Source organism: Hevea brasiliensis, chromosome 12 (genome assembly GCF_030052815.1).
Source record: "Hevea brasiliensis isolate MT/VB/25A 57/8 chromosome 12, ASM3005281v1, whole genome shotgun sequence".
NCBI lineage: Eukaryota > Viridiplantae > Streptophyta > Magnoliopsida > Malpighiales > Euphorbiaceae > Hevea > Hevea brasiliensis.
The window spans coordinates 410,104-421,349 of NC_079504.1; the positions used below are offsets into that span (position 1 = coordinate 410,104).

Sequence of the window (11,246 nt, forward strand, 5' to 3'; positions counted from 1 at the left end):
ATTTGATAAGTTATATATTAAAGAAAATTTTTATTCACATACATATCAAACGTAGAGTACCTATTTTCCAAATCTTTATCATTAATAACTTTATTAAAATTTTTATTTTATTAAATTATTTTATCATAAATATTTATAATTAAAAAATATTATTAACTATTTTATTGCATATTTTTTTCAATAGTTATTATAATTAATAAATTATTTTGATACCAAAAGGCTGCCGTTTTATGTTCCCTAATATTAAAAAAACACTGGAAAACTTCTTTAAACCCTTGCCGCAACTTCGCTGCGGAAACACAGTAGGGTTTTGCAGGAGTGGAAAACTCGTCTTCCGATGAGTTTCTAGGGTTTCACTAGCTAGCTGGTTGCATAAGATCGTCTCAGTAGCTATGGGAGGATCACGAGTTCAAGTCAATAAAGCTCACAAGACCCGTTTCTCATCGAAATCGTCTCGTAACCTTCACAAAACATCTCTGAAAGGTTTGCCTCGCTTCCAACTTTTCATTTCGCCATCTTTCATTAGTTCAATCAATACAATCTAAATCTTTTGGTTTTGTGAAATTAGACAAGAGTAGGATTGCGAAATCGGAGCGCAATGTCGCCAAGGGAGCTCGAGCTGTTCGAATTCAGCGTAACAAGATGGTATTTTGATATTCAAATCTCTCTCTTTTAGATTTTTTTTTTGTTGACAACTTTCGAAAGCAATAATTTTTGCTGTTATCTTATTGCCAATATTCCAATTTCGTAGTTGCGGGAGCAGAAACGGGCCGCGCTTTTGAAAGAGAAAAGGGCTTCTAGTGGATCATCAAGTCCTCCCCTTGTAATAGTGAGTATCTTTCCTATATAGTATTGTACTGGCAAAGCCTGCAATGATAACGTTTATTTTGGTTTCATTCTTTTTATTTGACTCAATGATAGGTTCTGTTTGGCCTTTCTGCCTCCGTAAACCTAGATTCACTTGCTGAAGATCTTCTGAAATTATTATCTCCTGAAGGCGGTGGAGCTGTGTCTTCAACAGTTGCATCCTTTGAGTACAAATTGAGAGCAACTGTAGGTTTCAACCTTGCCATTTACTTGCTTAGAAACTTCTCTAACCTTGTTAAAAATAAAAAACCGCCAGTGCTGTTTGGGCAAGCTGCAATTTTCTAGCATCACCGAAGATTGCACATTTTTTTAATAATGAAATGGTGGCATAGCTGAATTTGCTGTTTACTGCAATGGCTTTAAGAAAAAGTAGATTTTGTTTGATCGCACTCTCACTTTTAGAATTTACACAATTTAGCTATCTTTGTGATTGGAATTTAGCTTCCAGAAGGCAGATTTTCAGCATGAACTTCCTTTTTTCCCTGTCATGTTCGGAAATAAACAGTATTATGTTGTAAATTATAATTTGGTTTAGTACTTAAGCTATGTCATCTCAGATTCTGAATATGACTGTTGACTTAGAATTTGTTATTCTATTGTGTGAATTTTGAATATCTGGCTGATTTCATGCGCCATAGGTATTGAAAGCACCACATGGGGATTTGTTATCTTGTATGGAAATGGCTAAGGTATGAAAGTTTATGGCAACTGTGTTTTTTTCAAGTTTTGGTGGTTTAATGGTTCTTTGAGTTTACTGTAATGCTTTTGATTTTTTGACCATTGGAACATTGTCGGGAATCTGGATTGTAGGTTGCTGATCTGATTGCTTTTGTGGCATCAGCCAGTGAAGAAAGTGATTCTGACTACATTGATTCATTTGGAAGTCAATGCTTGTCTGTGTTTAGGTCTCTTGGTTTGCCAAGCACTGTTGTCTTCATTCGTGTAAGTTCTTGATCATTGTGCTTTTCTTTGAATCCTGATGATATTTCCTGAAATAACAGTTGGAGTTAAGGTTTTGTGTGGATTGAGGTTAGAAAATACTATCTCTCTGTTTGTAGGATCTACCTATTGAGCTGAAAAGAAGAAATGACTCAAAGAAGATGTGCACTTCCAGACTTGCTAGTGAATTTCCCGAGGATTGCAAGTTCTATCCAGCAGATACAAAAGATGAGTTGCACAAGGTAGTGTATTTACCTTTTAAACAAATTATTTTGTATCACCTTATTCAGCGATGAAGTTTATGATTATTGGAAATGAATTCCATGTGATGCAATGTGTATGGTGCCAATCTTCTGTATGTGTACATGTCATGACACTCCTCTCATGTCATTTTATGTGTTTGTTACAGTTCTTGTGGCTATTTAAGGAGCAAAGGCTAACATTGCCTCACTGGAGAAATCAACGGCCTTACCTCATGTCCCAAAAGGTGCTTATTTTATTTATGATTATTAGCATAAGTTACTTTGTGGTAGCACCAATAAGAAACAACTCAACATATGATATTAATAATCAAATTAGGGGTTTTCCACATGATGAATCCTTACCTGTGTTATGCATTTATCTGGGGCCATATTTTCTGGAGCCATGGGGAACAAAATGGTAATAGAATGCAGGGTGGTTTGATTACATCTGCCTTAGTGCATTGCCGCCCTTACAAATATAGTGAATATGAAGGATGAGAGATAATCTAGCCTTTTGGTCTATGTCTTAATTTTCCCTAGACAATCTTTTTACACTGAAATAGCCGTATGCGTCTAAGATAAGAGTTGCAGAGATGAGAATGTTAAGGTGGATGAGTGACCATACTAGATTAGATAAAGTCCGTAATGAGAGTATTAGAGAAAAGGTAGGAGTGGTGCCAATTGAAGATAAGTTGAGAGAAGGGAGATTGAGGTGGTTTGGTCATGTGAGGCGTAGACATACGGAGGCTCCAGTTAGACAAGTAGAGTACATTAGGTTAGAGGATAGAAAGAAAAAAAGGGGTAGACCTAAATTGACTTGGAGGAGAGTAGTACAACATGGCCTAGAAGCATTACACATTTCTGAGAATTTAACCCAAAATCGTTTAGAGTGGAGAAAGCGAATCCATATAGCCGACCCCAAATTTTTGGGATAAAGGCTTAGTTGAGTTGAGTTGTGTTAATCTTTTTACAAGTAATAGAAAGGATCTCCTCATTCTGCCTATTCTGTATTCTGTTTTGACATAAATCCCTATTTGGATTCTTGCTGAGGATACTAAATGTATTTTCAATATTTTCTAACTCCCTGATGCAAAAGCTTTACCATTGATTGTTTAGTGCTTGATTCATGGATGATTATAGGTTGATATGGTAGCAGATGATGTGAATTCAGTAAAATGTACCCTTATCCTCACTGGTTATGTTCATGGCCGGAGCCTCTCAGTGAATCAGCTGGTAATAAATTCAGCTTTTTGTCTTTTTTTGGAGGGCTGATATTTGCTTGCCTTTGATAGTTTGAGTTGATGTTGTATCTGATATTCCTTGATATCAGGTTCACGTTTCTGGTGCGGGGGATTTTCAACTGCATAAGATAGAAATTTTAAAGGATCCATTTCCTTTGAATCCAAGAAAAGAACCAGATGCAATGGATTCGGATGATTTGCTTGATGTGGAGGTATTATTTGTTTAGTTAAACAATAAGCAAATAAGGATTCATGTTGGAAATGATTATGACTATATTACTTCATCACTGAGCTTTCTTTAATTCCCTCACCTTCACTCGTGGAAAATCTCCTTGTATTCAAAAAATTGTAAAGATATGGTGCATTTTTGTTTTCTGATGATGTGATCATACTTGTGTTGTCTTGAATATTTGTTAAACAAAATTCCCTATCAATTTTCATACTAGATCACTTTAGACTAGCCATGTTTACATGTTTGAGATTTACATGTGTGACAGGTGACGATCTGACATCCTAAAACATGATTTTTCCTGTCGTTCTCTGATATTTGTGTACATAACATAGACGATTTCCTATTACTTATTTTTCTTTAGTTTTCCAGGTTGTTCGTTCTGTGCATCCTGATTCTTTGACTCAGGAGCCCTTGCTTGTAGAGAATGTTCCGGATCCTCTTGCAGGAGAACAGGTAATTTAAACCAGCATTAAAACCATGGCTCATAACCATTCATTACAATTAGTGCATTGGTGTTAGGATTGAATGGATACTTTGTGTTAATATATATTACTTTCTGATGTTGCCTTGCCATATTCTGCTTTATGATTCAGTTTGAGTCTTGCATCACTATTCCTATGCAGTTGCTGTTTCAAGAATTCATCTTGTCAGATTTTATTTTAGGGTGTTTGGCCAAAAAAATTTGAAACTATACACACCTTTTCAATTATGGCCATGTCCTTTACAATAATCAATAATGGCTAATTAGTGTCAAATCATTTTTGGCACATGCTACATGGAGAAAAATACACTTGCGCTACAGTTGTTACTGATAATTATGTTTATGGCTGCTATTGATAATTTTAAAAGAAGGGACCCACAATTGAACAACTGTATCAAATCTTTTTTTTTTTTGTCATTGGTTTATTTTGATAATATTTAACCTGAGTTTTTAGCTGTTGTCTTTCATTTTTTTAGCTGTATCCTTGTTTGTTTACATTTGATATGGTTGCACTTATAAATATATTGTGTGATTGGAATTACTGAGTATAGGCAGTAGAATAACATATTTTCTGCAATATCATGCAATCTATATTTACTTCGCTGGGTGATCGATGTTGTTGTCATCTTATCCCATGTGCCTGATTTTTCTTTTGCCATTATTGTTCAATCCCAGTGAAATTTTAACAACATAATACGGCACATCATTTTTTCTGTTAATTAGGTTTCAGTGGACATTCTTGATTTCCCTGTAGAAGGATTGCTATTTACAATGTTATTGTTCCTTATCAGACATGGCCAACAGAGGCAGAGATGGCTGAGGCTGATAAAAATCAGAAACAAAGAAGGCCAAAAAAGAGGACTCTTCCTCGAGGTACTTCAGAGTACCAGGTTCGTGTTCTCATATATCCAAATTTCTCCTGGTTCTGTAATATTCTTTCTGTTGCATTGTGTCCTTGCTTAAAAGCATTAAATTTACCAACCGAAATTCTTTCAGGCTGCTTGGATTGTGGATGATACTGATGAGGAAGATTCAGATAGTTTCAGTGCTGATGATGGTATGGTACTGGATGAAACTGAAAGTTATGGGCCAGGTGCAGAGGGCATTGATGACTCTGAACTTGATGATGATCAAGCTACCTTAGATCTCAGAAATTCTGATGAAGAGACTGAAAATGATTCTGTGATGATGGTGAGTCTCAAATTTTGACAGATTAAGCAATCTGTTCCAGATCTAATAGGCATTCCTGTCATGCAGGAAGGCGAAAACTTAACAAGAGAACAGATAGAGGATGAGATTAAAAAAATTAAAGAAGCACATGCTGAAGATGAGGGTAAGTCTTTTTCTATATTTGGGAGTGTTTCCATTGTTATATTTATGTTTTCTTGGAGTTGCATTGCATTTAATTCCAATGTGCAGATCTAGGATCTTTTAATGAACCTTCCATCACTTTTTTTTGGATAGTGTCTTTTCTGTTAGAGGGTTCTTCCCCTGTTCCCTTCTCTCCCTTCCCTTTCTCACAGTGTTAAGTAGCCTAATGTCTACTCGGGGTTCTGTAGTCTCTGTACCCTTTAATTTGCTAGGTGAAATGACAAGTTACTGTATAGTTTGAGCCAAACTTTTTCTATAGATAAGCTAGTTAATTTTCTCTGAGGTTATAAAAGATTGTTTGGTTTTTCATGATATATCTTTTCCCTTATTTTTCAGAATTTCCTGATGAAGTGGAAACTCCATTGGATATTCCTGCTAGAAAGCGTTTCGCCAAGTATAGAGGTCTCAAGTCTTTTAGGACTTCTTCATGGGACCCCAAAGTAATATAATTGTGATCTTGGAATTGCATTTATTGTTTAGATTGCAGAGAATGCCATTCATGCTGTTTTTGAATTTCAGGAGTCTCTACCTCTAGAATATGGCAGAATTTTTGCATTTGATAATTTTGCAAAAACGCAAAAACACGTTTTTGCAAAGGCATTAGAAATGGACCAAGACAACAGGGATGACTGCATACGAGCAGGCCAGTACGCAAGACTTCACATTAAGGAATTACCTACTGCTGTTGCTTCCAAATTATGTGTACATGCAAATACGGTGCCTATAATTGCATGTGGCCTCTTGCAGCATGAGTCTAAGATGTCTGTTCTTCATTTTAGGTATGCTCCGCCAAGATTCTCTTTGTTCACTGCTGCTAGTTGCTCTTTTTGGTTCTTAAAAAGAGATTTGCTCGACCAAATTTGTTTCACAAGATGAGGCTTTTAATTTTTCTGCAGCATTAAAAAGAATGACTCGTATGATGCCCCTATCAAAGCCAAAGAAGAATTAGTATTTCATGTTGGTTTTCGGCAATTTGTTGCAAGGTAATGATGTTGAATGCAACTATAGTAATCCTTAACATTCTAGAATTTTCGTGTCAACAATTCTTTGCTTTTCAGGCCAATATTTTCCACTGACAACATTAATTCAGACAAGCACAAGATGGAGAGGTTCCTTCATGCTGGCCGGTTCTCCATGGCATCAATTTATGCTCCAATTTGTTTTCCTTCTCTTCCTTTGATAGTCCTGAAGCATTCAGAAGGAGGTGCTGCCCCCACTGTTGCTGCTGTTGGTTCCTTGAGAAGCATTGATCCTGACAGGATAATACTGAAGAAGATTATATTAACTGGGTATGAGCTTCATGACAATCCTTGTCCAATCATATCATGTGACATACTTGTATCACTTCCATTCTATTGACAGAAATTTGCCACCATCAATTAATATTATGCAACCATTTGAGATGGTATCTGGAGCTGGTCATATATTGAGTTTGATTGATCTTGGACTTCTTACAATTCCATGTTAGTGATGACTTATAAATTGAATATGATGGATGTTCTCATCTATTGAAATAACTGATGCAGTTACCCCCAACGAGTGTCAAAATTGAAGGCCTCAGTGCGATATATGTTCCATAACCCAGAGGATGTAAGATGGTTCAAGGTAAGATGTTCCCTCCATAGCATATAGTATTTTCAATTTTTTAAATGACTGATACTTTTTATAGAGTTATTTTCCTTTAAGTGATGGAAATTCTTGATGCCACTGTTGCCTGCAGCCTGTAGAAGTGTGGACGAAATGTGGTTGTCGTGGTCGCATTAAGGAACCTGTTGGTACACATGGTATGGTGTTCTCTCTATGTAAATAAATCTTGTATCCTATAAAGTAAAAAAATATGGATGATCAGTTGGCATTTATCTTTATAGCTTGCAATTTGCCATGATAGCATTAGCATATGATCTATGCTTACTAAATTGGGAAAGTTGTGGCCTCAATTTGTTCATTGTGCATTGATGTGTAATATCCTTCAGAACTTGTCACTAGGACTGTTCTTTTAAAACTGTATGGTAGAAAGATTTAAAAATATTCATGAGAAGTTGAAATACTTAGAGGATGTTTTATAGAATAGTAGAAAGTGTAGTTTATTTTACTTTTTGTTATATTATGTGCTGTTCTGCGAGTAGGCATTTTATTGTGGATCCCAACTTAAAAGTTGGAGTAGTTTGATGAAATTGTTAACCACAAATGAATCATGGCCTGTGTTCCTTGAACAAACCATCTAGGTGATGCATCAACCCTTGAAAATGTGAATGCCCTAACAATTTTTTATGAAAATGAGGATGGTACCTACCACTATTTTTTTTTTTTTTGTGGAATGTCAGGAGTTACTCAAGCATTAATCTTTCTGCATTCTATTCAGGGGCGTTGAAGTGCGTCTTTAATGGAGTTCTTCAACAGCACGATACTGTTTGCATGAGCCTGTACAAACGGGCATATCCCAAGTGGCCAGAACATTGGTTCCCTATTCTTGATGTCTGATCAGACAGCAGCTGGTCCTCCATCTTTTATTGATTCTGAAAGACACAAGATAACCTTGGTTATTTGTGGGAATGAAGCTTTGGTTCAGATAGTCGATTCCAGTTTCCTTTTTACTAGGATGTTAGAAACATTAGAGTTCTGTGGATTAGTTGTACCTTCCCTATTGTAGTTCTGCCATTTTTTTCCCTTTCCCTTTTTCTCTTCAACACAGGAAAATATTTTTTACAAAGCATGAATTGTAAGAGTAGTAGACGGGAAGAAAAGTGAAAACAAGACTGGCTTTCTCGTTGATTAATTTATGCTATGGGTTCTGCATCAGGCAAAGTATAAGCAATTCTTTATTGAAGTCTCATCCCTTGTGGTTATGTATGTGGATTGTGACCATCTTTCTGCGCACATGACTCTAAAGTGTTATTTTCCTATTATATGGTCCGGTCTGCTGATTAACTTGCTTCTTCTTCCTGGGACTTGTGCTGAAATAAATAAATATTTGGATTCATCATAGGGCAATTTTCAAGTGCCATTGCTTGTCTTTACAACCTATTGGGTGTAGGCCCATTTATGACCCACAATGAGCATCGTAATTAAGGCATAACTATGGTTAAATGAGGTATGTGACACTAATTTACACAATTCCAAATGTGATATTTTTCTTTTCGTCTCGTTCCTGCTACTCCAGCTAGAGATTTTACTGTTGTCAGTAAGCCAGTAGTCTAGTAATTAAGTGCTTCTCTCATTGTGCATGACTTTGCCCAACATATGCTGTCTGAAAAAATAACACTACATGGTCGATCAGAATCAGAATCGACTAGCTTAGTGCACCATGTTAGGGAGACAATGGGGGAAATCGGTGGTGACTTTGCCAAGGTGAAGGAGGTTTTTTTTATTTTTTTATTTTTTAATTTTTTTGAGCTTTGTGAGATGGAGTGGTGTGTTTGATGGGGCTTGCTTCTCTGCTGGAGCGGAGTATGTTTCGATTAGTAGTCCGTGTAACTTTGGTCTCTATGAGATTGATTTTGGATGGGGTGTGGACTACTTGTGTTGGTTCAAGAAATTCAGAAATTATGACAGTTGTTCTCGTGGATGCAAGAAAGGATGAAGGGGTAGAAGCATGGGTGTATTTGGATGAAGTTGGTATGCTTAGATTGGAGAAGGATGAAGAGCTGCTTCAATCTGCTTTTGTTGATCAGAGTTTCATGATCTTATGACTGTTTAACCTGTTGTTTAATAAATAAGTGAAGAGCATGTGTGATCAAAGAGAGGATGCCCAACAAGGGCTGTCTATTTCAATTAAGATCTCAAATTCGAAATCTCATAATCTTAAAAAAGAAAAAAAAACTATAGTATGATTGTATTAAAACTTATTAGTTCGAAATTCTCATCCTTGCTTGAATTTTACTGTGTCTGAAAGTGTGTGGGAGAGGAGATATGCTCTTGAATGCGACAGAAACAAATTCTCTTCTCTTCGGGAACTCAATAGCAAGTCAATCCCCAAGTCAAATTCCTTTTTAGCTTTTCCAATTCTTTGGATTGATTAGAGTTTACACAAAAATGGGAATTATATGAACATCTATGTTCTAGGATCTGTCTCGGGGGAAATGTTTCAAAAGAAATATTCTTGGAGGAAAGGCGAACCAAATTCAGGACTAAAGTAGATCGAACAAGAACAGGCTAGTACTTACATAATTGAAGGGGACTTGGGTCCAAAGAAGCAAATTCTAGGATCTGTGTCTCACGTTCCAAAATGACCATTTCTCGTTCATCCAAGGTCACCCATGCTTCAATTCCATCACCAGCACTTGTTTCATTCAAAAACAATAGATTTTGAAACACTGGTCCATTTATCCCACCAGGACTCACCCAAATAGGCTTTCCCCACCCAAAATCAGTTTCGTAGATCCCAACCTTGCATAAACTGCTACATGTTAAGTAATCAGTTCCTGCATTAGAATACACTTCACCAAACTCTCGTAGACACTCGCAAACTTTAGAAAACCCTTCTTCACCACTTAATTTTTGGACAAAATTACCATCAATTTGCAATATGGATTCCCTTAGGACACCCACCAAAAGAGGCAATTCTCTCTCAGCCTCTGCACTGCATTTTGCAATTGACATCCAGAGAAGATTGCCAACTGAATATTCAGGCAAGTGGGTGGACTTTTTTCCCCTCAAGTTCACAATATGGGACAGAACAGAAGGTCTCTGGGAACCATGTCTTGCTTTAGAAGCAAGAATTGTGCACTGCCAGATGAAGGCTGAAACAGCCTCCACTCGAGTTGGGTGCTGCACAAATGTGGAGCTAGCTGCTCGTGCCTTGAGAGTGGCTACAGCTGAAGCATCAAACACAAATCTTTTCATGACACCCTTGCCAAATTTTATCAAGGAAGGCCATATAGCCAACATTGTATCTTCAGGCAGCGAGATGTTTTGTGGGAATATAGAAGGGGCAGTGAAACTAGGTTTCACAACTACTTCACTTGATCCACGAGCTATGGTTGCCCATGCTTTGAGAAAGGCAGTTGATGTTGGACCATCGATGATCTTGTGTGAAGTTTTAGTTCCAATGACAATGCCACCGCAGTTTAAAACATTAACTTGAATCATTGCCACAGGAATTCCAATTCCTGAATTACCTGATGATTCCAAGTAGAAATCTCCAGGAAGTAACTTAGATATCTTTTCGCTCTCAGGATGTCCAAGAATGTCTGAGAGACAACAACCGACCTTGGCCTCGGTGTAAGAAACGCCATCGTCGTTGCAATCTATGTAGAGTTCATTCTTGAACTTTCCGGCAAATAGGTAAAAGAAAGTTAAGGCCTCAGACAGAGACTGCTTCAACCGTTGTAATCTTGCAGAAATTTCAGATTGATCAATGGGCCTATAGAAAAAGATGACTGGAACATGTGTAGAAGGCATAAGCTGATCCAGAAGGGAAAGCTTGTAGGTTCTCAAGTGACATGGGGTTGGGGAAGACGGTTTGACACTGTCCCTGGAAATGATTTCAATCTCCATTCGTTTTCTATACTGAGCTCAAATCCTTTCAATTATATAAAAGCTTGTTATTTTTAGGCCAGCAGATGGCTACTATTTAAAACCTGAAAGCATTAGAGCAGTACGTTGATAACTAGGAGTGGGGTAGGATTAAGAGGTATTTTACATCTTTTTTCTTGTTTGATGACTATGAATCCAATGATTGACAGGAAACATATGAAGGCCAACGGTTGCTTTTGGGGCATCCAAGAGGAAAAGAAACTAGAAGTATAACTATGTGAAACACTTTCAACCTAGGTTTCTCTTTGTCATGTTCTATATGGGCACCTTCACACATACAACTACACAAGAGCAGTCGTCTTTTTCTTGTATGGGTCTTTTTCTTAAATAATAGAAAA

The 11,246-nt window shown here is 37.0% G+C and overlaps 2 protein-coding genes across 3 annotated transcripts; one reads left to right on the top strand and one right to left on the bottom strand.

The window, feature by feature from the left end:
* Positions 1 to 252: 252 nt before the first annotated feature.
* Positions 253 to 8,200, top strand: LOC110654382 (uncharacterized). Of its 2 annotated transcripts, none has more exons than XM_021810347.2 (21): positions 253 to 483; positions 569 to 645; positions 752 to 829; positions 922 to 1,053; positions 1,506 to 1,556; positions 1,678 to 1,809; positions 1,926 to 2,048; positions 2,216 to 2,293; positions 3,189 to 3,281; positions 3,379 to 3,501; positions 3,891 to 3,974; positions 4,794 to 4,892; positions 4,999 to 5,193; positions 5,260 to 5,335; positions 5,710 to 5,813; positions 5,893 to 6,152; positions 6,270 to 6,356; positions 6,432 to 6,662; positions 6,900 to 6,978; positions 7,094 to 7,157; positions 7,698 to 8,200. In XM_021810347.2, the coding sequence occupies exons 1-21, from the start codon at positions 393 to 395 to the stop codon at positions 7,742 to 7,744; spliced, it is 2,304 nt and encodes a 767-aa protein (XP_021666039.2). In that variant the 5' UTR covers positions 253 to 392; the 3' UTR covers positions 7,745 to 8,200. The 2 variants fall into 2 exon arrangements, with proteins under 2 accessions (XP_021666039.2, XP_021666038.2); XM_021810346.2 differs by having other exon boundaries at positions 7,736 to 8,200.
* Positions 8,201 to 9,209: 1,009 nt separating this feature from the next.
* On the bottom strand, positions 9,210 to 11,233 carry LOC110654380 (vinorine synthase). The gene has a single exon (XM_021810344.2). The coding sequence runs from the start codon at positions 10,867 to 10,869 to the stop codon at positions 9,526 to 9,528; it is 1,344 nt and encodes a 447-aa protein (XP_021666036.2). The 5' UTR covers positions 10,870 to 11,233; the 3' UTR covers positions 9,210 to 9,525.
* Positions 11,234 to 11,246: the final 13 nt, after the last annotated feature.

Coding starts and splice junctions, on each gene's coding strand:
- LOC110654380 (XM_021810344.2), bottom strand. CDS start 10,869: ATGGAGATTGAAATCATTTCCAGGGACAGTGTCAAACCGTCTTCCCCA.
- LOC110654382 (XM_021810346.2), top strand. CDS start 393: ATGGGAGGATCACGAGTTCAAGTCAATAAAGCTCACAAGACCCGTTTC. Junction 3,502..3,890: donor ATGATTTGCTTGATGTGGAG/GTATTATTTGTT, acceptor TTAGTTTTCCAG/GTTGTTCGTTCTGTGCATCC. Junction 6,357..6,431: donor TTTCGGCAATTTGTTGCAAG/GTAATGATGTTG, acceptor TTTGCTTTTCAG/GCCAATATTTTCCACTGACA.